The 27,010-nt window shown below is 35.7% G+C and overlaps 4 protein-coding genes and 1 long non-coding RNA gene across 13 annotated transcripts in view; 1 reads left to right on the top strand and 4 right to left on the bottom strand.

The window, feature by feature from the left end:
- Positions 1-6,877: 6,877 nt before the first annotated feature.
- On the top strand, positions 6,878-10,333 carry LOC111446297 (uncharacterized protein At4g26450-like). Of its 4 annotated transcripts, none has more exons than XM_023085051.1 (5): positions 6,878-6,965; positions 7,083-7,151; positions 7,410-9,390; positions 9,553-9,742; positions 9,998-10,333. In XM_023085051.1, exons 3-5 carry the CDS (start codon positions 7,469-7,471, stop codon positions 10,067-10,069), a joined length of 2,184 nt encoding a protein of 727 aa, XP_022940819.1. In that variant the 5' UTR covers positions 6,878-6,965; positions 7,083-7,151; positions 7,410-7,468; the 3' UTR covers positions 10,070-10,333. The 4 variants fall into 4 exon arrangements, with proteins under 4 accessions (XP_022940819.1, XP_022940816.1, XP_022940818.1 ...); XM_023085048.1 differs by having other exon boundaries at positions 7,405-9,390; XM_023085050.1 differs by lacking the exon at positions 7,083-7,151 and having other exon boundaries at positions 6,884-6,965; positions 7,405-9,390.
- Positions 10,334-11,003: 670 nt separating this feature from the next.
- LOC111446299 lies at positions 11,004-11,906 on the bottom strand. The gene is made up of 3 exons (XR_002711047.1): positions 11,709-11,906; positions 11,561-11,617; positions 11,004-11,497 (listed from the first exon to the last, which is right to left on the bottom strand). It is a non-coding gene; the product is annotated as an uncharacterized LOC111446299 (long non-coding RNA).
- A 981-nt stretch (positions 11,907-12,887) lies between these two features.
- LOC111446761 (GPI-anchored protein LLG1-like) lies at positions 12,888-14,413 on the bottom strand. Of its 2 annotated transcripts, XM_023085705.1 has the most exons (4): positions 14,312-14,413; positions 13,942-13,959; positions 13,784-13,840; positions 12,888-13,434 (listed from the first exon to the last, which is right to left on the bottom strand). In XM_023085705.1, exons 1-4 carry the CDS (start codon positions 14,388-14,390, stop codon positions 13,070-13,072), a joined length of 519 nt encoding a protein of 172 aa, XP_022941473.1. In that variant the 5' UTR covers positions 14,391-14,413; the 3' UTR covers positions 12,888-13,069. The 2 variants fall into 2 exon arrangements, with proteins under 2 accessions (XP_022941473.1, XP_022941474.1); XM_023085706.1 differs by lacking the exon at positions 13,942-13,959.
- A 177-nt stretch (positions 14,414-14,590) lies between these two features.
- On the bottom strand, positions 14,591-17,465 carry LOC111446763 (GPI-anchored protein LLG1-like). 3 transcript variants are annotated; one of them, XR_002711141.1, is made up of 5 exons: positions 17,265-17,465; positions 17,088-17,144; positions 16,052-16,445; positions 15,709-15,876; positions 14,591-14,677 (listed from the first exon to the last, which is right to left on the bottom strand). XR_002711141.1 is itself a non-coding variant. In XM_023085707.1 (4 exons), the coding sequence occupies exons 1-3, from the start codon at positions 17,359-17,361 to the stop codon at positions 16,087-16,089; spliced, it is 513 nt and encodes a 170-aa protein (XP_022941475.1). In that variant the 5' UTR covers positions 17,362-17,465; the 3' UTR covers positions 15,601-15,876; positions 16,052-16,086. The 3 variants fall into 3 exon arrangements, 1 of the variants encoding a protein (XP_022941475.1); XR_002711142.1 differs by having other exon boundaries at positions 16,083-16,445; XM_023085707.1 differs by lacking the exon at positions 14,591-14,677 and having other exon boundaries at positions 15,601-15,876.
- Positions 17,466-20,609: 3,144 nt separating this feature from the next.
- The window catches only part of LOC111446411 (phosphatidylinositol/phosphatidylcholine transfer protein SFH13-like), a 7,147-nt gene continuing 746 nt past the window's right edge, over positions 20,610-27,010 (bottom strand). The window contains exons 2-15 of one of the 3 annotated variants that reach the window (XM_023085226.1): positions 25,991-26,083; positions 25,481-25,775; positions 25,266-25,365; positions 24,794-25,060; positions 24,232-24,309; positions 24,048-24,152; positions 23,922-23,971; positions 23,743-23,845; positions 23,566-23,664; positions 23,347-23,469; positions 23,098-23,260; positions 22,498-22,880; positions 22,322-22,396; positions 20,610-21,222 (exon numbers count right to left, since the gene is read on the bottom strand). In XM_023085226.1, coding sequence (XP_022940994.1) covers positions 21,205-21,222; positions 22,322-22,396; positions 22,498-22,880; positions 23,098-23,260; positions 23,347-23,469; positions 23,566-23,664; positions 23,743-23,845; positions 23,922-23,971; positions 24,048-24,152; positions 24,232-24,309; positions 24,794-25,060; positions 25,266-25,365; positions 25,481-25,775; positions 25,991-25,997 — 1,866 coding nt within the window. In that variant the 5' untranslated portion in view covers positions 25,998-26,083 and the 3' untranslated portion in view covers positions 20,610-21,204. Of the gene's footprint in view, positions 21,226-22,321; positions 22,397-22,497; positions 22,881-23,097; positions 23,261-23,346; positions 23,470-23,565; positions 23,665-23,742; positions 23,846-23,921; positions 23,972-24,047; positions 24,153-24,231; positions 24,310-24,793; positions 25,061-25,265; positions 25,366-25,480; positions 25,776-25,990; positions 26,084-27,010 lie in introns of all 3 variants that reach the window. The other 2 variants (XM_023085225.1, XM_023085227.1) reach the window with 2 other exon arrangements.

Here is a 27,010-nt window from a genome sequence, read left to right as displayed (position 1 = left end):
GTAAAGTCTCAGGAATCGAGAGTCTTTGTTTACAGTCTCATTCATCTTCCATTTTCTTCTTTCTTTCAGATAGGTTACAGAGCTCCACAGTGAGACCAAGAGGTCGAATGAGTGAAGGAGTGATTGATCATTAATAAGTAGGGAGAGGATCAAGATCAGTCTTTGAATAAATAGGTTCAGGTCAACCCTCTGCCTTCGGTCTCGCGTCTTCGACCCTTTACCTTCAAACACTCCTTTTCCTCTCCAACTATCAGCTTCTCTACGGAACCCTAACTCTGTCTTGTGGATGAGCGAAAGGTGCCATGCCATGGAGTGAGGAATATCTCGAGTCTCATGGAAGACAAGAAAGAAAACCTGGTGAGGCAATAGCTTAGCGATGATCAGTAGCTGGTCCGAGAGGATGATCAGCCACACTGGGACTGAGACAGGGCCCACCGACAGCCAGGTGAAGAAGATTGATAAAGAAAGGTTCGGGATTGAATATGAATAGATTCTTTCACAGTAAAGGATGGGTTCAACAATCTGGTTCGTGAAGTAGTTCTGTCTAACCCATAAGAAGATCCCTACTATATGTATCAATAGATAATATATATCCCAATCTATAACAGTTATATCCATTTCTCCAAAAATCAACTCAACCAGACTCTTCGCCGGCTGAGCAGTGAAGTAGCCCAGAGGTACGGGGTACGAACGACTCCAGAGTGAGTTAGCAGCAAAATAGCAGCAAGAAGGGGTAAAGCTTACCTGACGAGACAAGAAGAATCAGATTATTACATTACAGGAAAGGGGAGAAGCTGCGAGACTGTAAAGGAGAGGGTCGGTACAAGGGAGAGTCCCTGAATTAGCAACTTCTTTACCGAGGTCTCAATCAGTCTCATTCATAAAGAGAAAGAATAGGCTTTACCAAGTTCAAGAATAGTTCCATTTACAGGCCAGGGTCATAAAGGACTATATGAGATCCTCGTAATGCCATGCTCCATTATCTATTCCACCTAGTTAGGCTCTTTCACCATTATTCTAGCCTAGCTCACAACTAAAAGAAAGATCGATTCTTTGGGATCCTTCCTTTCTTCAAACAGAACGAAGAGAGATAGAATCAGACCGATTCCCTAAATGCACGAAGACAAGATGAATGAGAGGAAAGAGACTGAACGAACCGATATGACCTTGCCTGAACTTTACAGTCGAGTAAATGAATTAGCTATTTCACCCTCACCTCTATAACCTGACCGGAAGGAAGGAGGTAAAGCCGCTGGAGGCGAGATGGCTGAGTGGACTAAAGCGTCGGATTGCTAATCGGTTGTACGAGCTTTTTGTACCGAGGGTTCGAATCCCTCTCTTCTCTTTCCCTTTCTGTCAATTACTTTTTTGATAGTTTAGGAAAGATGTGGAATACCCCAGCTTAAACCAGGCTTTCCACTAAATAGAAAAAGAAGCCATAGAGAAGAACTAATGGATCGAACTCATCCTTGGTTGAAAGATATCGGCCTTAGCGTTGCGAAAGGAATGTTCTGTTTTGAGGGAAAGATAGCATGTCACAAGAGCGAGGCGAGGTTTGGAACCCTACTGCGGGAGGGACGCCTCGCGAGCCGGGCTAATAGAGATGAGGCCTTTTGGCGAAGCCAAGTCAACTGGTTCCTTCAGTAGTTCAGGCAATGGGATTGTTCAACCGACAGGTTCATGAGTTTACCCAGTTCAAGACAGAAGAGGAATCGGAGAAAGAACCAAAGAAAGACCTCTTTACATCCCCCAAAGGTTCAATTGCTCTACTCCTTAATGAAATCAGTACAATACCGGGTTACTATCATCTTCTTTATCCGCGCAAAGAAAGAAAGAAAGAACTCACTCACTTTTTCTTAGTGCTTGTAAGACCAATAAGGGGAGCAAAGCAAAGGGAAAGGAGTTAAGGAGAATTTCTTAATGGTGACGAGGTTCATGAGGTAGAAAGAGTGAAATCAGGGACAAGTTATTGAGTTTCCTTTACTGTGAAAGAAGGAATCGGAGAAGAATAGGAATTAGACCTAATACGATTCCAAATAGAAAAACAGAAATCATTTCCATTTAGTTGAACGAGGAACAAGGAGAGGGAGAGGGAAAGGGAATATCTATCCCGCCGAAAAATCTTAATCGTGCCCATGAATCTCACCTTCCCTCTAAGCTGGAAGGCTGGCAGATTGATTTCTTTCCGTCTGTCTGGGATGATTTAGTCAGGGCAAAGGGCTGATCCTGATTTTTGGTTTGAATCCTAACCTTAAAACCCCCTCACGAGTCGCACACCACTGGAATCTGTCTACATTAATCTCTGTCTTTTTACAAAGGTCGAATTAGCTTGCTTGAATGAGTTCCTCTCTTTCTTGCGCTTTGAGTCAAACCACAAAGTACTCCACAATAAATGTTACCCTATAGAGATAGAACCTTTTCTCATACTAGCCTTTACACACAAAAACCCAAACATACTCATTTCTCAAAACATACACTTTTCTAAACACCAACTGAAACATAAATCGTGTTGAAAGGAAAGACGAAAGATGAATGAGTTCATTCAGTCTCAGAAGTCAGAAAAAGAGGAAGTGGTTGACACGAGAGCTCCATTCCCTTGAACCGATGGAATCTTTCGTTTTGTCTTTACCGGGGGAGAGTGAGAGAGCATAGTTTCAAAACGGCTATTAAATAGTTAGATACTTCAGCAAAGGCCAACCAACCAAGTAAGTGATCTCAAGAATTGGATAATTTAATGATGTATGATGGTGTATGCCCCTTAGCTCCTGCATGCACCTTATTATTTATGTTATGCTCATGTATTCCACGTAATAGAGGAGACATGGTGTTAGCTTTCCACTCCTCCGAGCCCTTGTGGCTTAAGTAAGCTACCCTATGACACATACATGTGTTATGTCATGAACGAGTATTGCAAGACAATGCTTTGGACGTCTTGTTTTGTAAATAGATTTTTTGAGGACAATGTCAAAGACGCAAGTGTACTGACATTGCACCTCAGCCCATGAGACGAAGGTTGGTATATGGTACCGCTCTCTAGTACGATATCCGTAAATGACTCAATATGGACACGAGATAGTTTATGCATCATTAATACCTAGATGGACATATCTTCACGATGCCTCGACAACATAGTTGACTCATGGGGATAGTTCTTGATAAGTGTGTCTTAGCGAGCAATAACGACCAACGACATCCCGAAACTTGGGATGAATCCTAATGAGTGGGTCATATTGTTGGGAACCAAGATGATGAGATGAGAGGTGACATTGTATTTAAATTTTTTTTACCTAGAGTAGAAGTTAGGTCGAGCCAGATGACTTGACCTAGAGTAGAGACAAGTCGGCTAGAGTCACAAGCAAGTGAACCTGCACACACGAGTGGTGCATATGACCAAACAAACTTATTTTCTACATGAGTTGTATTTTGTCAGCGAAAGAGAACCTCACCTAAGGTCCAACGAAGCCGTAAAGCTGAGCAAAAAATAGAAATGAAACTTGAGCTCCCTTTAAAACTTGTCATGAACGTGTCAAGTTCATAATGTCACACAGTGTGAGACGTGCAACCGTGACATGCAACATTGGAATGTGACAAATCAAAGATCTAATCACATAGATTATTATCTTGTTTCATAACAAAATTAATGTAGTTAAGGTTATTCATTAAAATATTAATTACATAAATATTAAATGCGGAAATACTTCATTTAAACTTTTATAAAACAAAATCTTAAAGTATAAAACACAACCATGGACTTACATGTTCTGAAAACACTTTTAAAAATGACACAGCAAAAGACTAAATAAAATAAATAAGCGTTTAAATCCAAAACATCCTAGGCTAGCATAAGTCTAAGAGAATAATACGACTATCCTATGCATGTGTCATGGTCTTAAATTGCGATGTCGTCGTCAGCCGTACAGGAATGTCTTGCCTTAACCTGAAATAAAGGTAGCATGTGGCTTGAATATTTTAAGAAATACTCAGTAAGTGACCCCACTATTGGGGTTAAATGCAAGAACATGCGTATGCAATGACGAGACCTATCAGTCTATTTTTTTTTCCTACGACACTATTCTAATTGGGCAGCTTGAATGTGTACCATATACTTTACACACAGCCCATACATGCGAGTATGGGCTCACCAGTTAGTTCGCACACCGCTGGGCCCCTTTTCTTGTCGAGCGAGTCTTCTCTGGTAGCTCAACTTTTGCTGGACACCTATTAGAATTAATAACCGTCACGGCAGCATTACGTAAAACACAACGATACTTCGTTTGCCTAATGAATGTACGCATCCGTACCCTCGTGATGGAATAGGGATATCCCCCAATGCATGAGCACACATAATACATGAGATCCCAACATTTTTCCGTTTTTCATTATCATTTAATACAACCCCGCTAGCATTTTGTACATATCATATCGTTTCAGATATCAATCATCATTCATATCATATTGTTTCTCATTCTTCAGTTCTCATATCATACATAATTCTAACAGGGTTATATTTCATGCCATTTATCGTAATTTCATATCATTCATATCATGTTGTATACACATAATTTAAGAGACATATCATAACGTTCTATCCTTTTAACATAACATTTCATCATATACATATCATACCAACATATTGCATCACAATATATCATATCATAAACATGTCAATTTATCACATATCTCATACCATAACATATCATATGACAACATATATATATATATATATATATATATATATATATGTCATTCACATGTTGTATCATAATCATATCATATCGTAAACACTTCGTGGTCACATCGTTCCCTAACTTATTATAGCCTTAACGTTATTATACCTATCACAGTCATATCGTTACATGAAGGTACCTTAGTCATATCCTCACAGGAACGTATCCTAACAATATCGTTCTATCAATTTATCACAAACCTATTCCTTTCTGCCCCTAACTTAACCGTATTCTTTTATCAATTTCTCATATCCATATATGTAACCTAAATTTAATGTTTCATGAACGTACCTTACTCCTATCGTTATATTTCATTTTGTGCATCTTCCTCGTATCCCATCTCAAACATATCATTGAACATATCGTACCGTGATTATTATGATAGAATTCACATATTATAACATATACATAACATATCATAAGCATATTGATCCACAAACAATTCACACATATCAATAGATATGACACGTGCAAAACTACATGGCGCGTGTCAACATCAAATATAATCATGTCGATAGTAAGGTCACTTGCCTGATTAGCTTAGGTTGGTGTCTCCAATATATCCTTAATGAAAGTTCGATTGTATCATTTGAAAATATATTCTCAAATAGACAATTCAGTCATGCCCTATATCTTAACTACTAGGGGTGTACATGGTCCGGGTTGGAGGATTTTTTTGACCCAACCCAAAAGTTCGGGTTGGTTGGATGGATAACCCAACCCAGCCCGAAACTTTCCACCCTCTATTTTCGGGTTGTGTTGTCAATTTTTTTTTAAGTTTTATTTATTCAATCCTACATAAAATATATTAAAAGTTTCCAAACAAACACAAATTCATCTATAATTATTGACTATATATATATATAATAAAATAATAATAATAATAATAAATTAAAAAAACACAACGAGAGAAAATTTAACATAATTCAACATTGTCATCAAATTAAAGACAATTAAATACCGATATTTTTAACATAATTCAACATTGTCATAAAATTAAAGACAATTAAATACCGACATTTTTTTAGAATTGGTTAACATAGAAAAAATAATCATGTAATCATGAAATTAAATAAACAATTATTATAAAGTGTTTTAAAAATAGTACGAAATATTAAGGTATTTATAAAATATATATAGAAGAAGCTAAGAAATTAAAAATAATAAAATAACAAAATAATATAAAAAAAAAAATTAAACATATATATAAAACAAGCTAAGAAATTAAAAATAATAAAATAACCAAATAATATAAAAAAAATTAAACAAAATGTAAAAAAAAGAAATTAAAAATAATAAAATAATAACAGAAACATGTATATATATATAAAGGAAGCTAAGAAATTAAAAATAATAAAATAACAAACTAATATAAAAAAAATTAAACAAAATGTAAAAAAGAGAAATTAAAAATGATAAAATAATAACAAATCTTCTTAGATTGGACTCATTACCACTCTGACAAATCCATTAATATGAATGCATTCTTAATATACTTTAGATATTTTTATTTGGATCGGGTCAACCCCGAAACTTTTACCCATGAACCCGAAACCGAATCGATTCAGTTTGGGTTCAGAAAAATGAACCCAACCCTACCCGAAATACTAATCCAACCCAACCCAACAGTTATAGTTCGAATTGGATTGGTCCGGGTTGCCGGGTTGCCGAGTTGAATGTACACCTGTCTTATACAAAAATTAAATTAAATATAAAATGCCCTAAATCCTCTTTTCTAATATTTTCATTAGATATTAATACTTTAATTAAATACAATAAATACACCAACATGTATCATTATTAAAATATTAATTTATCATATGAAACTAATTAATAAACTTATTTTAAAAGTAGACATAATTAAATATATGTTTTAGTTCATCGATAATATTTAAGTTTATTTTAGTATAGTTTCTATTATTAAAAAAAAATTGTAATTTAACTTTTATTATTTAAAAATTGTAAATATTATTTAGTTTAATATTCGAATAAATATTCAACCAACCAAAAGAAATAATGTTTAATTTTTTAAAAAAATTTGATTATAAAATTGTAAAATATTTAAAAATTAAATCAATTTAATTTTCTGGATTTAGTAAATAAATAATTGTCTAATTTAAATATTTTAGTAAAAAGAATATAATTTTTTATTTTATTATTTTTGGTTGGTGTCACCACAAGCCCTTGAGCACTAAGTCCTCGGCGGAGAAGAAAAAGGCTTTACTCATCAATTCGTAGGTACGTATTGAGGCGTCCGGTAGGGAAATTCAGCCGATTTTCTTGTAGAGAGAAGATGCGTTTTGAAATCGCGAGGAAATTCTGTTGCTAATTTGACGATTTCAGTTTTTTCGGTAGGAAAAACCTAACGAACTCTTCCTCGAATCATATCATCATCTTTGAGTTGATGGTTATCATCTGAAAGAGGTTAGGTTTTACTTGGATTGGTAATCGATTTCGTTCAGATCTGTTCGACTTTAGAACTGTTGATTTATACTGTTCAACTCGAGTTCTGTAATTCTTTTCGAATCGGATTTGGGAGGGCATGTTATCGCAGGAACTTGCTCCATTTGGAATTTAGCTTGTGTTGGATTGTGTCTGAGGGTTTCAGGGAATCTTCCCTTTTTAACGAGAGGTTGTTCTTCCTTTTTTTTTCTTTTTTTTTTTTTGATTGCTTCAGCACAGCGAAGGTAGAGGAATAATTCGACTATACCGAAATTGCTTCTGAATTATTTCTTGAAATTATGCATCCCCGTCACCGTAATACGGGAAATGGATTTAGGTCTAGTTCCATGGGAGTGGGATTAGCTTCTTCTCGAATCTCTCCAGAGGGATCGGTTAGGGGCCATGGAAGCGTATATGGCAATGATTATCGCAACTTTAATCATCCGAGTGGCTTTGGGCGCGGTCAGGGATACCCCAAATCATATCAGTCATCCCAGTCACTGCCTCCTCCGCGAAGAGGTGGGGGTTCTGTTGACATTTTTATGGAAGCAGGTCGCCTTGCAGCTGAATACCTGGTTTTTCAAGGTTTGCTCCCATCTAGTGTTTTACATGGTAAATGGCAAGGTGGAAGCTTGAGGAGGGAGTCTTCTGAGTTTCAGGAATTAGGTCAACTTCGAGAAGAAGGACGAGCATCTACTGCTTCCCCTCATTCGGGACATATGGGACCTGATTCCGGGTCAGGGTGGAGGCAGCCTCCTGATGAATATGGTTCAGCATCACGAAATCATTTGAGAGGCCGAAGAAGAACCTCATCCTTCCGTAGTAGTGGTTCTGATTGGAGTGGCCAAGGTAGGAGCAATAATTACAATGATAGAGCGAGAGCTTCTCCAGATACAGAAGCTGATGAGGACGCTGATAATCTTTCTGCTTATAGTAATCAACAGCAAAGTGGTGAAGAAATCGTTTCTGAACTGCAAGATTTCAAACCTTCCAAGTTAGGACGAAAAGGTGACACACCTGAGGATTCTGGACCTGAACTGGTTAAGTACCCTTTGCCGGATGATGTAGGCTCAAAGGCAAGTACTTCTGCTGTTGTGAAAGATCTTCCATGTGAGAAGAAACTTGCTAAAGATTCTGATGATTTAGGTAACATAGATTCAGGGTCTGAGGAGATGAAAAATACTGCCAGTATTAATGAAACTGAGAAACATTGTGTGACCGAGAAACTATCCGTCCAGAACAAAGCTGCTGATGGTGATCCCTTGGTAAAGCAAGAAACTGATCTACTAGCATTCTGCAGATTTGCTAAGTTCCCCACCAAAACTCGCTCTGCACTGGCGTACAAGGTTTCTAAGGCCGATCCTATTACAACTGTGTCAGAACGACCTTCTGATATTAACCCTAACAGAGAATCTGAAATATCACTCGACAGTGACTCTTCCAGTTGTGCATTATCTGGTGCTGTATCAGCTAAAAAACATGATATTGAGCATCTGAACTCTGAAAGATCTAAACTGGAAGCTGTTGAGGAAACTGGTATAATAGAGGAGCTATATCCTAGATTTGGTGAGAAGACAAGCACTTTGACGTCTCAATCTTTCCAGCAGGGACCATTTTGGAACGAGAACAAGGAAGAATCTTGCCAAAGTCCTGTCATATTTGAACGGACAGATTCTATGTTTGAGGATAGGGGTAAAAAACGATCTTTGGATGAGAGTGATGTGGTGGAGGGGAGTAGTAAAAAACCAAGAGAATGGATTCCGTTGATGACTTCTAAGGAAGATGAATCCTTTGACCTTCTGAAGTTTGATAAAACGAAAATTAATTCTGAGGAAAACAAGCCTGATCATGAAGTTATTGTAGCAGCTAACTGTGTGAACTCAGTGCAGGGTTTTCATTTCATGAAAGGCGGGGGTGAGCATTGTGTTGATTATGCACAAGAAAAGCAGCTTTTTCCGAATTCATTTAAGATCTGTGACCTTAACCTTATGGAGGCTTCTGATATACATGATAATCACGAAAATAATCCGCTTCTCATCTTCCCATCTATTTCTGAAACAAAAAGAGAAAGAACTCCTGTTGATATTGACTTGTCCATAAGCAATGCTCCTGAATTTGGTCCAAATGGTGTGGTGACTGGCAGTAAAGAGATTGAAATTATTGATTTGGAAGATGACTCTGCTGTCGAAGTAGACAAGACCTTCCATAATACAGAGAGAAAGTAAGGTTTCTCATATTTTATTTGTACGTTATTTTTCTCTTACATTTTCTTAAATATGCTGATAATTGCACCTCAACTAGTTTCCTTTTGTTTGAATTCTCTATTAGAAGCTTTTAAATTGTATACGAACATTGTAGTTAACTGTATTAATGTAATTTTCAGGAGGGAAACTGTATTTAATGGATTGGATGGCTTTCCCAACAACGCACAAAATAATGGAGATATGCCTGATGTTCAAGATGGCTATGGAATTATGATTTCGGAGTTGCTTGGAGCAGAATTCCCTAACTGTGCTTCTGTTCAAGGAGACCTTAACTCAATGAACAATGAAATGCCTCTTCCGAACGGAGAAGTACTTCCTTGATTATATCCAACTTCATCATTTATTGAAGATTTTTCTTTTTGATACTTTGTCTAGCTTCTTAAATATTGTTGTTAGATTCTTCAATAAATGTTGATAGAAGTGTTCGAGTCTCTATGCTTCATAGTTTACTTCCATTTCCACCTTCTTCTGTGTCCATAGTAATTTAGAATTATATGAGCTCATATTCATTTCCCGTTGACCTCGATAAAGTTTTAATGATCTGTCATTTGCTTATTATTTCAGGGTGCTCTGGCGGATGATGATCTAATATACATGTCCCTTGGAGAAATTCCATTGAGTATGCCAGAATTTTAATTTCTTTTTATGTGTCCATCAATATAATTATGTGATCAATCTACCAAAAGTGCTTGGACACCCTTGAATAAGTTTAATTTAATGTGATAGGAGTTGTGTATTATTCAAAAGAAGGATATGTAATTTTTTTCCCACAGATAGTGAAGGCCAGAAGTGTATGTGGGAAAGGAAATAGGTTAATATTGTAAGACAGAATGATAGCAATTGGTCTTTTCTTTAGCTGCTTCTGTTTACTATTCATTTTCTTGCCACTTTATTAGTTCATGTCTCCTTTACATCTCTCTCTATATATATGGTTTTTTTTTTTTTTTTTTTTGTTTAGGGTGGGGGGAACTAGAAGCTGTAAAAATCCTGGGCATCTTTTTTTTCTTTTCTTTTTCTTGTTGACTATGCATGATGATGCCTTTCAGTCTATATGAGGGAATGACTGACTGATACGAGCACAGGAAAGCGAAATATATAATTCTTGGCTTGTGATTCGGATTGAACATTTGAGCGATATTTATATATTCCCATGGAGCTGCAGAAACTGACATCATTTTTCTAGTAATGACCGTGCTGATCCTCGCCTTCCTCGGAACTGTGTGTTGAAATTTTCCTTAGAGACGAAGAATCGTTTAGGGAGTATGTAGTATTAGTTTCAAGAATTCTGTGTTAGGGATGTCCAAATCTTTGTAGGTTCTGGTGTTGATTGATTTTTTAGGCTCTAGGATGAACTCAAGAGCATTCTCAGCTGCCTGCTCAATTTGCATCACTGTGTTGAGCAAACTATGTTGCTGAGTAGTTGAAAATGTAGGTTTGTTTTATGCATATTAAGTAATTACTCTGGAAATCTGAGCTTTTGCTTCTTTAATTCCTCCAAGCATTGTTCTGTGTTCTAGAACAATGGCCATCTCTTTTTGTGTTCTTTGTTTTCCAATCTAGTATAAAAATGTTACTGAAATTGCAGTCTAATCTTATTCTTGCCTTCAAAGCTTGTACCAACAATTCCACAATACACAACACATAAGCACGAACACTAGCAATATTTAGCCCGTAAGCTATCTTGTTCACACCACGAACACGAACAGCCTGTTCCATACTACTCATAACACAACCCGATCATACATCAACACTTATTCTTCTTCACGATAATTGATACACGACATCTTGGGGGAGAAGCTCAATTAGCTTTAGGGCATTGAAGGCCCCCTTTTCTGCCTTTTCCTATGCAGAGGGTGGAAAAGAGGCCAGGAGGATAGTTTCCATACAGATTAATATAAGTGAACATAGTTGAAGCACAATTATTGGTTAAATGATTCAGATATTTGGCTTAGGGGCACGCAAATTCTGCAAGAGCTGAGCAGCAAAGATTGGCTGTGTATTTAGGCCCCTTGCACTTGCTTGTGATGATGGTGTAGTTCGCAACTTCAAAATTCACTGGACAAGCTGCATTCATCCACTACTTAGTTTTGATACAATTAAAATCTCAAACTAATAATTGTATCGAACCTTTTTTGACTTGAAGAATTGTACGAGTGGTGAGACTTGTAGATCCAATGATATGCTCTGCAATTACAAAGGAAATCAGACCAAAAATCTCCCGATTTTGAAGCAACGAACAAATAAATTTGAACATAAGTAGCTAACTTATAAGTACTTGATGTGAAAGCCCGGACGAAGAGTATGGAAAGAAAGAGGAGAAGGAAGAGGGAGGAGCATGGATGGGACTCCATTTTGATCATCTTGAGAGCAATGTGGCAGAGGGTTTCTTATAGTCTGAGATTGGAGTGTGGTTTGAGTTCTTGAGATCTCATATGAGCCGCCTTGACTTCACTCACTCCACCACCCCAAGTCTCCCCATCTTTAAACAATAAGAGGACTTTTGTTATCTTATCTGATAACCATTTGATTTTTCAAACTTTGTGTTCGTTTTTTCTAATAATTTTCTGTCGATTATTTATAAAATTTGAATAATCTCACATGAGATTTGAATTGCATTCAAAAGTCAGCTATGGTTCGTTTGATGTATTTGTAATAGTAGATGCCGGAGTACTCTTATGAACTATAAGATAAGTTGCATCCATGAATATTATATGCAAGTCAATCATTCATGACTTGTTCATAATTACATATGGATCAATCCATTTTATCTCTATAATTACTATGAGTCTGTAAATTTGACTTAGTAACTCACCTCGAAATTTTTAGTAGTTGCCTAATTATAAGTCCAAGAAGATGGTTAGTTTAGGAGAATTGTAAGTAATACTAACTTTGGAGAGAGTTGAAGGGAGAGAGTTTAAGAAACTTGTTAGTGTTTTTTCATAAATAGTCCTCATATGTATGTTTTATTTACAAGAACAAAAAGAGTTGAAAAGTACATTGATTAAAGTTATTTTATTTGGTACAAAGAAACTCTTCCCTCAACTTGTTCTTTCTACTTCATTTATTTGTTTCGGTATACTTTGATTAAGAGTCAAAACTAATATTTGATAGAGTTAGAATGTCAAAACAAATGTCGTCACCACAAAAAGTCATTGGAGGAGATGTGACAATGATAAAAAACGAAAAGGAGGAGAGTTTAACACTCGTTACTAAAATTCATTCATTAGGTAACAAGGTGGAGGAGATCTCCGTTGCTAAGAAATTTCTTTGAGTTGTCACCTAAGATGTAGGCAGATTGTTACCTCTATTGAACAGTTTCATGACCTCAAGAACATGTCAATTGAGGAGATCGTTAGTCATCTTAAGGTTCATGATGAGAGGTTTCGTAGCTATAATGATAGGGGTACAATGAACAAAACAGTAATTACAAATAGTTTGTGAATGATTCCCGATAAAGTCACAAAGATTAACATAATGGTATAACTAGGTTTAAGTTTTCCTTAAATTTGATCATAAACATGTATAAACCAGGACGCTCCATGATTGGAAAAGTATGAGCCATGGGAACTACAGCCCAATAATTCATAAACGTTAAAATATATATATTGAAGAGAAGAACGACAAACAATGGGGCGCTCAGAGCATAAAAAAAGGCCATGAGAAGAGAAGTACAAGTCCAGAGGCAACGATGATTGCAGGAGATCGACATTTTGAGAGTGGGGTCGAGTTTGGATGGGATGGAGCTGGCAATTGAGGGCAAGTAAGACCTTGATCTCCTTCTCGACATATGCTGGAGAAAAGGCCAGGTGGGTACTTTCCATGGAGGTTAATGTAGCTAAACATGGTTGAAGCACAAACAGTTGTCATATCATTCATGACATCAACATAAGGGCAAGAAAGTTCTGTTAGAGCTGAACAACATAGCTCTGGAGAATATAAAGGCCCCTTGCATTTGCTTGTGATGATTGTGTAGTTCAAAAATTCAAAGCTCACAGGGCAAGCTGCACAAATTTGTTACAACTACATGACATCGTCACATTACTTCAGGAATCACAAAAATAAAAGAAAGCACTTCACTTTTTCTACAAGCAGTTCAACAGATTTCTTCATATCATTGATAATGTCATTTTAGTTGCAGCCAAATATCCATACTTTCAAGGTAATAACAGATATTGTCCTTTTTGGACTTTCCCTTTCGAGATTCCCCTCAAGGTTTTTAAAACGCGTCTGCTACGGAGAGGTTTCCACACCCTTATAAAGGGTGTTTCGTTCTCCTCCCTAACCGATGTTGGATCTCGCAAGGAGTCAGCAGGGTCATCAAGAGAAAGGGTAAACAAAAAAACAGGGAACCTTTTTTAGTCTGAAGGAGTCGCCGTCCAACTGAAGTCTCAGATCCAAGGATTTCATCTGAAAGTACACACAAGAAAAGTGGGAAGATTCAACAAACAAATTCAAACGAAGCATTCTTAAGAACAAGAAAACCCCTTCAAAGAAACAGAAATGAATACCTGATATGAAGGTTGAATCTGCAGAGGAAACAACAAAGAAGAGGAAAAACAGAAAGAAGGAGCAAAAGAACCTATCAGAACCCATAATCTATGAGAGATTATTCAGCTTTGGAGCTGGAGAGATCACTGTGTTCAAACTCAGGGAATTGAATCAAAATGTTAGTTCAGTGTTCTTCACTCATTTCTGTTTTCTCAGGCAATTGAAAATAGAAAAGAAAGAGGAAACCAAGATTTAAACCTAAATGTAACATAAAACCAAGAAGAAAAAACAGTAAGGAATTAAATATGGAGAGATAAAAGCGGTGAAGTTACAGATAGCAAGTCATTAAGGAATTTGAGAGAAAGATGATGGAGTTGGCTCAAGTTCTACCTGAAACCAATTCATTAAGGAATTTGGTGCATTTGAAAGTTCGCCATATGAGGCAAAACATGACACCAAAGCTCCCCATGCGATGATAGCTCTGTTGGGCATTTCTTCAAACAGTTGATAGGCATGGTGCAAACACAAAATCATAACTCTCTCCATTCAACATCTCTCGTGGAATATGGATTCCGTTTATCCTTGATTCAATAAATGATCCCAAATGGACGCACTCACCAGATTAGTTGATGAAAGATCCATCGCCGCCAAATACAATTTGTTCTTTGTGGATTCTGATATCATCGCGCTCCAAGATGCTAAATCTTTTGCGGTCATATGATCATCAGTGCCTTCAGGACCCAGGCATAAGTGTAGCTGTGGAGTATAATTTAGTTGTTTTTGTTGGAGGGTGAAAGTTCGATGTCCGTTAATTTAGGAAATGATTATAGGTTTATAATAAAAAAAATATTCTTTTTATTAACTAAATACACCATATGTTCAAAGTACAATATCATAACATTATAGAGAGTCGTGTTCATATAACAGTTTTCAATTCGATTCGGATTTTTTTGGTTGAGCGTTAAGCCTCTGATCCTCGTATTATATACAAACAAGCAAGTCGGAAAATGGAATTGTGTTCAAACAAAGAGATTATTGTCGGGATCGTGATCATTACAAAAAAATTTAATCTTAGTAAAGTTATTGACATAATTGAATGATGATGTAGTTTTCGACTTTGATGATATGTATTTTTTAAAATGAATTAAAAAAAATTATTCAGGTTTTATATTTTATTTTCAAAGACTAATAAAAAGATCAATCAAACTTCAACAACTAAAATGTTAGGATTACTTTAAGTAAATACTGTATTAGAGAATACGAAGAATATAAATATATATATATATATATATATAAGGTTTAACTTGCTATATATAACTTTACTAGATATAATCGTCTACGGTATATAACTATATAACTATTTAATTATATATATATATATAGTACTATTGAGTTATATATAAGTACTATGATGGTTGATTAAACTATAAATGAGCCGGTCCCATAACCTAACATCATGAAACTCACATTTCAAACATTTACTGGTCAAAATCAATCACTAACATTGGCAAATATGAAATATTCTTAGTATTCGTAATAATCTTAGATGTAAGGTAGTGTTGGGTTGGATTATAAGCCTATTTTTGGATGGATCGGATTCACCCAACCAAAAAAATGTCAACCTGCAAAACCAATCTGAATTTTTGGTTTTCTAAAAATTTCAACTCAACTCAAACAGGAAAAAAAAATTAACCCAACTCAATATTTATAGTTTAAGTTTGGTAGTCCAAATTAGTCACGTTATCAAATCATATAAACATCTTTATTAGTTTAAATCTCGAACTTACCTCACATGATGGCCTTTATCCTTGAACAGACATGTCAAAAGTTTGTCAAGTAGGATGTTGTCTATTCAAGAGACGACCTCTCCACACATAAAAGTCTTCCATTAGTATTAGTTTAGTGGTCGCCACTTCCCATAGCACTTGCTTATGATGATGATACACCAAGTCTCCCTGACAAATAAAAAGCACAGAAACCTCCAATAAGAACTTTGAATAAGAAATAACTCACTTTCCTCAGCAATTACCGGTAGATTACACAAGTTTAGTTCATGAAACAGAAAGAACTATGACAATAAACACAGGGAATTGCAGTTTTAGCAGCAAGTTTAAGGGTAGGTACACTTACAAATGGGAAGAAAGAACGGTGAAAAATGAACCTTGTCATAATAGCCACAGCAGTAGTACAAATCCAGGCGAGAAGATCAGCAAGCGAGATGGCAAATGTGCTATGGAACCCCAACTTTGATCGGCTGAAGCGGAGGGAGGTAGCACTGGGCATGCCAGACCATTCTTATCACCCGTGCACTCGCTAGAGAAGAGACCAGGAGGGTATTTTCCATACAGATTAACGTAACTGAACATGGTTGAAGCGCAATCGTTTGTTGGATCGTTGAGATCATCCGCATAAGGGCAAGCGAATTCAGTCAAAGCTGAACAACAGAGTTCGGGAGGGTATCGAGGCCCCTTGCACTTGCCTGTGATGATGCTGTAGTCCAAGAATTCAAAGTTCACTGGACAAGCTGCATAAATTGTGCATACATTACATGATTACAGCAAATTTGTTTTATAATAGCTTCAGAAACTACAACACTAAAACAATATCGATACAAAAACTCCTGAGATGCCAAATTTAAAGCAAATACCATATGATGAACAAGTCAGAGAATTGAAGCAGGATAAAAATCAATTAATCTCAAGGAAGAAATACACATTTTCCAAACCATTAAATTAAATACGTACAATTCCTTAAACTTCGCACCGCTGAAATTTTATCTGGCCTAAATCACGGATGCGTGGATCAATCCAATACGAAAATGAAAGAAATAAATCATTCGATTCAACCAGATAAAATTAATTTAATATTTATGTTCAATTTCATTATTTCACGGCAATCGTGGCAAAAGCGAAATCTTCGAAGAACACTAGTAGGTTCGAGAGAATCAAATAATAATCAAACCAGCACAAATCCACAAGAAGTAATCCCGAATTCCACACAACCTCGAGAAGGAAGAAGCACAGATCGGCAAGATCTTATACAAACAGAACAAATACTAACTAAATAGCTTGCAAACCCTAACAGAAGCAGGCCTCCAATTAAAAAATTACGAACTCAGCAAAAAAACAAAAAAAAAAAAAAGAAAGTCGGAGAAAGAGAGTAGAACCTTTTTTCGCTTGTAGGAGGCCCCGACCGATTGAAGCCTTCGATTCAAAGACATCCACTGAAAAATAAAAAATAAACTCAACTTTAAAGACAAAAACAGAGAAGAAGAAGAAGAAGAAGAAGAAGAAGCAGGAGAGTGAATTATGACAATGTCACGGTAGTTGTGAATGTGAGGTACCTGAAATGGAAGTGGAGGAAGAAGCAGTGAAAAGCAGTGAGATGAAGAAGAGGAGAAGCATTGAGAAATTGCAGAAGGACCTATCGGAGACCGTCATTCCGGCGGGAGAGATAGAGAGAGAAGATTGTTCTTCTTCTCCGACGAGAAGGCGAGTACAGGCTGTTGGATTGAATCTCCACTCACAAAATGCTTTTGCATTATTATCATTATCATTATTATGTCTAAATCCCACTCTCGGATATAATTATATTGAACATATGACCATGGATAACACGTTTTGAATAAGTATGACATGAACATTTGACATGCAATCATAGATCTCACGTCTTGAACAAGTATGACATAAACATCTGACATGCGATCATAGATATGACGTCTTGAACAAGTATGACATGGACATCTGACATGTGATCATAAGTGACACGTCTTGCATAAGTATGACATAGACATCTGATATGCGATTATAGATATCACATCTTGAACAAGTATGACATGAACATCTGACATACGATCATAAATATCACGTCTTGAACAAGTATGATATGCGATCATAGATATCACGTCTTCAAGTATGACATGGACATCTAACATGCGATTATAGGTAACACATCTTGAACTTGTAACATTTTGAGTCGAGGGTTGCAGAGTCTAGAATTATTTTAGCTTGAGTTGAATGTAAGAACTTATGAAACAAATTATTTAGTCTATGTTTAGGGCTGTTAGGTTAATTATTTAGTATGTGTTGTTAAGTTGATTAATGTAAAGAGTTATTCAAATTATATTGGTTGGATTTGAATTTAGAATTATTATCACGATTATTGTTTTAAATTCGTTGATGATTATATTTCATATTATAGTACCGAATAGTAAAAATTCAAATTTTACATTGAGTTTATTGATGTATTTCATGTCAAATAGAGCAAATACATTAAGTGCAGTGCTCGCTCAACGAGAAAGGGGCTAAGGAGGTGTGCGAACCGACTAGTGGGTCCATACTCGCATGTGTGGACAGTGTGTATAATAGTAAATACACATTCAATTACCCGTTGGATAGCCGTCGTAGGAATATAGATTGATATGATAGGTCCTAGTCATGATTGTATGTGTTTTCATCTAACTCTAGACGGTCACTCACTAGTATTTCTTAAAATACTCAAGCTATGTGATACTCTTATTTTTTTTCACGAAAGGCAAGACTCCGTATACGACTGACGATGGAATTGCAACCTAAAAGACCGTGCATATGCATAGGGTATTTTGCAATTTGAATTTAGGAGACTAAAGGTTAGTATACGTTAGTCTGCATTTTCATTTAGTAGCATATAGGTTAGTATAGGGCATTTTTACTTCATGTTATTTTCAATTTTTGTTATTTTATATAAAGGCCTTCTAGATTAGATGTAAAACCAAGATTATGTTTTTATAATAAAGTTTTGAATGAAATATTTTCACATAAAATGTCTATGATAGGTATATAGTAACGACTTTAGGTTAAGTAGAAATTTAGAGCTATTACAACTTTTTTAATAAGCTTTAATCAATAAATTCTCCTATATTGAGAATCATGACACGGGCTCTAAAAATCTTTAGCTTTAGGGAAGGAAGCATGAGGTGTCTCACAATATTTTTGTATCTAGCCTAGCATATCTCGATAGAACCATACAAAGATATCAATATCCTCCAAAATAAAATCAAAAACTTTTATTAAAAATGAAAATGCAACAAAAAAAAGATTAAATGAACTAAATGAGACCGAAACTAACTTAGACTTGACGAAAACTTGAATGATCAAAACAATCAAGGTCAAAATCTTCAGGGCACAGGTAAATCCTCGAGCCTACTTCCTCTTCTTCTATTATGGCTGGAACATAATGATTTTTACCGCTGGTTTTGAACCTTGATTGAAGTACATTAAAAAAAAATAAGCGAAATAGAAAGAAATACTCACAAAGCACACTTTGAAAGAAAAAAATCACTAACAATTCTTCTCGTACAAATAATCTGTGATTAACAATTTCGGCTAACACATCCCAGGATTCCAATATGATACTTAATGTTCGCTTTGAACAAGTCGAGTTTATTGACTCACAATAACCTGTTGAATGAATTACAACGGTACTTTTAATGATATGATATAATGGTGATTAACAATTTCAGCTAACACACCCCAAGATTCCAATACGATACTTAATGTTCGCTTTGAACAAGTCGAGTTTATTGACTCACAATAACCTGTTGAATGAATTACAACGGTACTTTTAATGATATGATATAATGGTGGAAACACCTACCTGGGTCGGGATTCTTTAGTTGAGCTAAACATGTCATTTTTAGTGGCCATGTAACCAAGTCCAAACCTTTTTCAAATTTTCATTTCTAGGCTCAATACATCATCTAAGTTGTTGCTGTCTCCTTTGAAAAGGAGATATTCAAAAGCCAGAACTTTGTAGGCTTTTTTAAGCTTAACATCATTAGCTGTACTGGTTTTGGCTTCAAAATTATTTCTTTTTTTTCCCTTGTTTAATGCTACATTGCTAATAACAGCAGAGATCGGGTGGGGCAAGGTAGGAAATTGGATGGGGATAGGAATACAATCCTATCCCTAGTTCCGTTTATCTAATGGGACAAAATCTTTCTTGACTCTCTCTCCTATTCTCCATTTAAACAGAGATTCTTCACTCTATTAAGGGCAGGTCCCATATAATTTCGGCCCATTAATTTCGGCCCATTAAATAAATGGACATCTTTATTTTTCCATGCGCTAACATCAGCAATGTCAAGCAGCATGTACCATTGGGTGGGGCAAAGAAACTTTGGAATTCCATAACTTTGTCCACCAATTACAATTAGAAGAGTTAACCAAATTTGTACATAATTTTAGTTAATAAGAAACCTTTCCCTAAGCTTTTGATTTGACAAAAAGAGCTTCATAAAATGTTAGAAAAATGTTTACATACAATCAAAAGACCGACCCACCTGCCTTTCAGGGTTGCGGCGCAAATGTATTCAATTCCTGCAATGATATCTCCATTATTCCCTTTTCTGCTCCACTGAATATTAGAAATGATCATGCACAAGTGTTATTGGAACAACTTTAATGGGAGATTGATTGATGCAAGTCCTAGTAAGCATGGACAACGAATTTAACAAAAACAATAGAAATACTTCTATCTGCTCTGGAATTCAATAATTAGACCTTGAAAGTAGACAGAGATCATCACATTTACATTTAAGAATTGCCGGGTTGAGGAGTAATTTTTCCACAAACCCCTCTGTGACTACAATTCTGGTAATGGTAAAACAAAAAAGAACATAATGGTGAGAAAAAAAATGCAACTAAGAATCTGTAGAAGAGAAAGTCGTTTTCATTCTCATTGATTGGGAACACTTTGGATTTTAGAAATTGAGCCTATAGGGAAACGTCTATTCTACTTTAGAGTACATCACGATTCATCTTTAAAGAACTAAAAGAGAAAAAAAAAACATTTAAAAATTACTTGGAAATCGGAAGCATGTGGAGGAGTAGGAGTTGCTGGTTGCTGCTACTATTGCAAAGCCACGTTATTCCGCCTTCTTTCTTTTCTGTACTCACCTCCAAACCCTGCACTCTCTATGGGAAACATTAGCCAGCTTTTTTTATACATTTTGTCAGCCTTGTCTGTAAACACCTCCAAAATTATATATTTCTTTTTTCATATATATATATATATATATTGGAAGAAAGAAAGAACAAAGACAGAGGTGATCCAACCAAACAAAGGGTGAAAGTGTACACGTATATGCATTTATCTGTTTTTGGTTTGCCTCCTCTCTACATCTCTCGTTTCTATTGCCGCCAGCCATTGTCCATTGGGTTTTGTTGTCACTCCACGTGCTTGTCTTTGCTCTTGCTTCTGTGTAACCATTTTTCATTTCTTCACCTTTTTGTACTTTTTGTAATCTAACACAAAAATCTTCTCTGCTGCATGTATAAGGGTTATATCAGGGTTAGAATTTTTAGTAATGACACATGATACAGAACAACTTGTACACACTTGGTTTCACAATAATTTTAGATTCAGTTTATGAATATTAAGTCTAAGAATACTACTTATATACTTTTTACACATGTTTCAAAAAACCGAGCCATGTTTTAAAAAACAACAGAATAATTTTCAAAAAGTTATTTTTGTTTTAGGAATGAATTTTGCTTAAAAAATCAAATGTTTTCACTAAAAAAAAATGAAATTCAATATAGAGAAATAAGGAGAGAAACAAATCAAATGGAGCCTTCACTCCTAGTTTTCGGTTTTAAAAAATCTACTTATCATAAATTCTTTATTATGATCTTCACACTTAAAACAAACATTTGAATTCTAAGCTAAATTTAGAAGTTACTAAGAATTACTTTCTTTAGTTTTCAAACTTGGATTTTAGAAACACTTTCATGGGGTAGATATAAAGCAAAGAACCTAGAAATAAGAGGAAGTTATATTTGTATTCTTAATTTTTAAATACTAGATGGTTTATTAAACCAGACTTTCCTTTTTCATTTTCTCTTTTCAAAAACTACCCTAGCTTCGCTGCAATTTATTTGATATATTGTACAATTTTTAAAAAAACACATTAGAGATTTTAGACAAACTCCAAAAGAAAAAAAAAAGTTCATAAATCTTTTAAAGTAGTATTTACAAGCCTGATTTTTTAAAAAGTAAAAAACAGCTTTATTCTCAAAAAAGTAAACCAGAAATCAAATGTTCATCAGTGGAAGCCTTAATAGTTTACTTTATTAATGGATGAGAATTTTTCTACAATAGGACCCCATTTGAATTGAGGCCTCTCATATCCTTTTCACAATGTTTGAAAATTTCCAAGTTGGTATTATTGTAGTTCAAGATTTCTGGATGTGAAATGGGCACGAAGAAAGATAATGCTTTTACACTGTTTTTATTTAGATTTTCAAAAGTCAAAACTAATATTTCAAAAAATGATTCTGAAATTATATAAGAAAACAAAATATAGATAATAATGAAATAATAACAAATAAGATGTGGCCTGTGTTTTTAAAAGCTACTTACTTGACATTGGGACTCCCGTAATTTCTCCAGCAGCTCCCCCGTCTCAAGTTGCTTCAAGACAGTAGCGTGAATTGCCTGAACCAATGAAGTGAATGAAAATGCTAAGCTAAGCTACAAGAATCGATCAGAAGACCGCTCATCTTACTAATTAATTAAACAAACAAAGAAAAGCTCACTCTTTTCGTTTTCTCCAGGTCAAATTCAACCGACTTGATTCTGTCCAAAGATTCAGTAAGCAAATGCTCTTTTTCCAGAGGAATCTTAGCAGGCTTGTTGCTCAGCTCTACAAAGATTTTTTCAAGCCTCTCGAGACGTTGTAAGCATGGACCAACATAATCTTCTTTGTTCATTGTTTGAATTGCAGCAGCATTGTTGTTTGCAATGTATTGTTCTGTGTTAGAAGGATATATATTGCTCTGTCTTTTCCAAAACTGAAATTGTAAACTGCGGACAAGTTCTACCAATCTAATCCAGAATGATAGAAGACCTCTCCCCACAAAATGAAGGTTTCTTTTCTCAAGTTTTTGCTTCAGAATTCCATTCTCATTTGCTATAGTACCTGAGAAGCGAGGTGAATAAAAGAAAAATATGAGATGGGGAAAGAAAAATCTGACCAACGAACAAATACAATTTGCATAACTTGGAAATGCAAAACCTTTCCAAGGGTAAGTAGAAAATTATGCATATGGTTCTACTTTCCCGGTGCCACACGCCAGGTGAGCCGTAAATATTCTGAGTTACCACACATTAGAGTGAAAATAAAGTACATTCAGTACCTTCTATGTTTGATGCCACTTTGCTAGAAAAATTCCCATTATCCATTATTTCAAGAGATGTACCCAGAGGACCTCTAACTCTTTGATCACTTTCACTTACTGTCCTAGCAGGTAGGAAGTCATCATCACAACTGTAGTAAGCACTAGGATCTGCTGCCCTTAGCTGAAAAAATACGAACCTTTTAAACAATGTTGCTGACATTTTTGCATACACATACAATACATTTTCACAAACCATGTGCTACATACTTCCAGACTTACTTCTTCGTGAACTGGGGCCAAACAAGGAATCATAGAGCTAGCTCGCTCCAGTGGAGCGTACGAGTCATCAATATCTGATCCTGAATCCGCTAATGATATATCATTACTTCCCTAATGGAAGAGAAATATGCATATCAATATGCATCATAATGACAGCATGCAATAATATACAATATTCAAACTGCATCTGATCAAACTAACACTTACCTTCAGTGAAGGTATTTGAGCACGAGAGTGAAATTTTGCGTCATTCTTGGGCACTCTTGTGCCTTGCCTTACAAAGTTGGCTCCTAAATTATGCACAACCTAGAAACACAGGACTAGGTTAATTATACATGCTGAAGAATTGAGTCGGACTATATTTGAAACATGATGAAAAGCCACCTTCATAATATCGGGATCATTCCACGGACCCTTATTAGATCTAAGGCACCCTCCTTCAACACCACTACATGTACACGAACCACCTAAGAAATCTGGCAACTGACTGAAACAAAAACAGTCTCAACAAAGTAAATAAAGTATATGAACATACAAATAAAGAGTGGAAATGGAGGCCATACTCTGAGGCAATGACTTCAAGTAGCTTTCCTATTGATTTGGGTTCAAGAACCTGAAATTTGAACTCGATAATTAATCCAGCATGAGGAAAAGGAAGTGCATGTAACTTGTGCATACCACATCTATACCTGGATCTTTGCAACAGTCTTCATATCAATAAATTTCTGAGCAGCAGGCCAGAGAATCTTCTTAAAACCAGAACCAGCATTCACAATATATGTTCGATGTAACGTCTGAAAGATACAAGTGAAAAGAGAATGAAACACATGAGAAAATGATCAAATATGTTTATGCTTGGAAGGAATTGGATACCTCAGGATAATAATTACTGTCTGTCTTTGTTATAGCAGCTAAGAGATTTGCAGCAGTGCGGGAGAAATTTTTCATGCCCTGGACTCAAAATATTAGGAACATTAAAATCAAACTTCAATAAATTTAACATTAATCAATTGACATTGTCCATCCTAAGATGCCAATGTTGGAGAAATGGATGGTTTTCATGTCATAATCGATAATACTATTACGACCATGTACATGTATGCAAATGTGTAAGATCAATATATTTGTATTTTCTTGAAGGCCAAAGATATAGAAGCAAACTCTGCTTGATTGTGGCTCCAAATCTAAGGACTTCAGTTACGTAATTTACCCGATAAATAATGTTGGATCAATGATTTTCAAGTTTCATACCAGAAAAATCAACTCTAAGAAAAGTTTCGATATTTTTCAATAAAATTGTGTAGTCCTATTAATTTGATCACCCAATATGGAAGTAACATCTCCATCATTATCGGAGACAATAGTGTGATCGTGTATAAGATTATATTTCGAGCAAACTGAATATATAAAACTTTCAAGACAGTTTTCATCGTACCAAGCCCTGCACATCCAATATTGTTGTTGTTGAACAGATTCTTCTCTTAGACGCAATTGTACAGGCAGGGAACTTTTCATGCAGTGCCCTTTCAAATTCTTGCACATGGTACTTCAAGTATCTATCTATCGTGGTGATATTCATGAGCCTACTTGGATGGGCTTTGCCAAGCCTCTCTATGTAAACTGGCCTGCCTTCTTTATCAACACCATGATATCCCTGAGGATAATATTGCAACACCTCTTCAAGCTCTTCAAATTCAAAATCCTGCAGATGAATCACTCCACTAATATATTAAAGCTCCAAAACTGGCAAGTTATCCAACTACATTATGCACTTTCATGATTGGATGTTGATTACGCAGCAGATTGCAAATGATGAAGATGATGATGATATGTTAACAGGGAAAATAACTCTCAAGGCAGGACTGGAGCTTATTTTAGAGGACCACTGGGATGTATACATAAATTACCTCTAAAATAGTATCAGTTCCAAATTCCTTTCTCCAGTTAAGCATTTCTTCCCACATCCGGATTGTCTTTTCCATGTTAAATTCTCTAGCTTTCAAAAATCTGCAGAAAATAACAAATAGAATGAGGATACTTGTAATGACTCACAAAAAAAAGGTTGCATGAACTGCAGATATTTTGTTTTATGAAGCAGAATGCTTCCAGAAAATGCACAGACCTCAGTAAAGTATGATAATCATCAAGCCTACTGGGCAGCAAATTCCTCTCAAGAAGTTTTTGATGCAATTCATAAACTGCACTTTCCTCTTTTGCATCTCGTACATCCTCTATGGATACTGAAGGAACCCTGTAGTCAATTTTCCTCTTTCCTCTCTTCTTGAGAGAGTGAGTGAATTTATTTGAAGCATTTATTGCCTTTTTCTTGAGGTTTCCAATTTTGAACAGTCGCCTCTCATCTTCAGAATTCTCAAAGCTCTCTCTAATTTCATCACTAGTTCCAGGACCTTCAAAGCCTTGAAGTGAGGAAGTAAGGAAAAGTCGTTATAATTATTTCTAATTAAATACAAATAGAACGATGAACAAAAAATTTACAACTTGGAAAATAAATTGAGTCCATCCATCAAGAATTGTCTCAACATTGTAGCACCTTAAGACTAATGCTCGATCACTCATGCATCATACACGTAAAGCTCTTTCTCATTTTATGCCAATAAACTACACAACATACCTAACATTTCAATCCCCGGACGATGTGTGAAAGGTAAATGGCTTTGAAGACTACGCCAAACCCACTGGAAAAGTTCCGCACGGACACGTCAACCTATTGTTGTAGGAAAGAAGACAAAAGATGGAAACTGCTATATTAATTATATAAAGACGAGTAATTGAAGCATAGAAAATGAAGTTGATTTCTTAGGTGTGAAGCATTAAGATTCTATTTTGGCTGAATAATCGGAAATAGCTAACAACATACAGCACGCAAAACTACCATTCCGAATCCCTCCTACTCTGCAAAAGTCAATGAGCAACTGATTCAAGGGCTTTAGAGAGAAAATTAAAGATTCGGAAACTCTTCGGGCAGCATACTCAAGATCAAGGAGCAAGAAAGAGTATTAACAACTCCATTTGATGAAAACGTCCCAAGGCCATATGCCAAGGATTAGTTTTCTGCAGTCTTCCTCGAGCAACTACAAAATATCGGGAGAAAGACAGAATACCAATCACTTCAAGCGAGTGAAGGAAGTCGGTGGGCTCAGAAACTAGCATTAAAGACAGATCCAAACAGAAATCAACTCTAGAAACCTGATTTCTCAAGAAACTTCATCAATATCAAATCGAAAAACATTTTCAACCTTGCAGCGGCTCATTTGTCTAATTATCGGGAATATAAAAAGAAGAGAGAGATAGAGAGATAAGAGAAGAAGAAGAAGAAGAAGCGTCATCTTCTTCTGCATAACGAAAACGGACGAACAAAAATAAACGAAATCCAAAGCCGAATCCAAAAATGTTCATTAAACTCAAGCTTGAACCGAGAATTCCGGAACACATTAAAAACAGTGACAGTCATGAAGAGGAATCTCTTCATAACAACTATCAATTTCCTTTCCGCGAACCAAAAACACGCAAGGAGAGCCAGAAACACATTGAAAATCGACAATGCCGGTGAACACCGCTCGGATCTCGAATCAAATCCACAGAAAACAGTAAAACCAAAAACACCAAACAAAAAAAAAAAAAAAAAAAAAAA

The sequence above is a fragment of the Cucurbita moschata genome, unplaced genomic scaffold (genome assembly GCF_002738365.1).
Source record: "Cucurbita moschata cultivar Rifu unplaced genomic scaffold, Cmos_1.0 Cmo_Scf00008, whole genome shotgun sequence".
NCBI lineage: Eukaryota > Viridiplantae > Streptophyta > Magnoliopsida > Cucurbitales > Cucurbitaceae > Cucurbita > Cucurbita moschata.
This window is presented reverse-complemented; position numbering and strand designations above follow the sequence as displayed.

What these genes read in the sequence shown, in the direction of transcription:
- LOC111446763 (XM_023085707.1), bottom strand. Translation starts at nt 17,361, where the DNA reads ATGACGGTCTCCGATAGGTCCTTCTGCAATTTCTCAATGCTTCTCCTC. An exon ending in TTCCTCCACTTCCATTTCAG is followed by an intron (nt 17,145 to 17,264) that starts GTACCTCACATT and finishes TTTATTTTTCAG; the next exon opens with TGGATGTCTTTGAATCGAAG. An exon ending in CCTCCTACAAGCGAAAAAAG is followed by an intron (nt 16,446 to 17,087) that starts GTTCTACTCTCT and finishes CAATTTATGCAG; the next exon opens with CTTGTCCAGTGAACTTTGAA.
- LOC111446761 (XM_023085705.1), bottom strand. Translation starts at nt 14,390, where the DNA reads ATGGGGAGCTTTGGTGTCATGTTTTGCCTCATATGGCGAACTTTCAAA. An exon ending in ACTCCTTCAGACTAAAAAAG is followed by an intron (nt 13,435 to 13,783) that starts GTTCCCTGTTTT and finishes AAATTTGTGCAG; the next exon opens with CTTGCCCTGTGAGCTTTGAA.
- LOC111446297 (XM_023085051.1), top strand. Translation starts at nt 7,469, where the DNA reads ATGCATCCCCGTCACCGTAATACGGGAAATGGATTTAGGTCTAGTTCC. An exon ending in TTCCATAATACAGAGAGAAA is followed by an intron (nt 9,391 to 9,552) that starts GTAAGGTTTCTC and finishes TGTAATTTTCAG; the next exon opens with GAGGGAAACTGTATTTAATG. An exon ending in TGCCTCTTCCGAACGGAGAA is followed by an intron (nt 9,743 to 9,997) that starts GTACTTCCTTGA and finishes TTATTATTTCAG; the next exon opens with GGTGCTCTGGCGGATGATGA.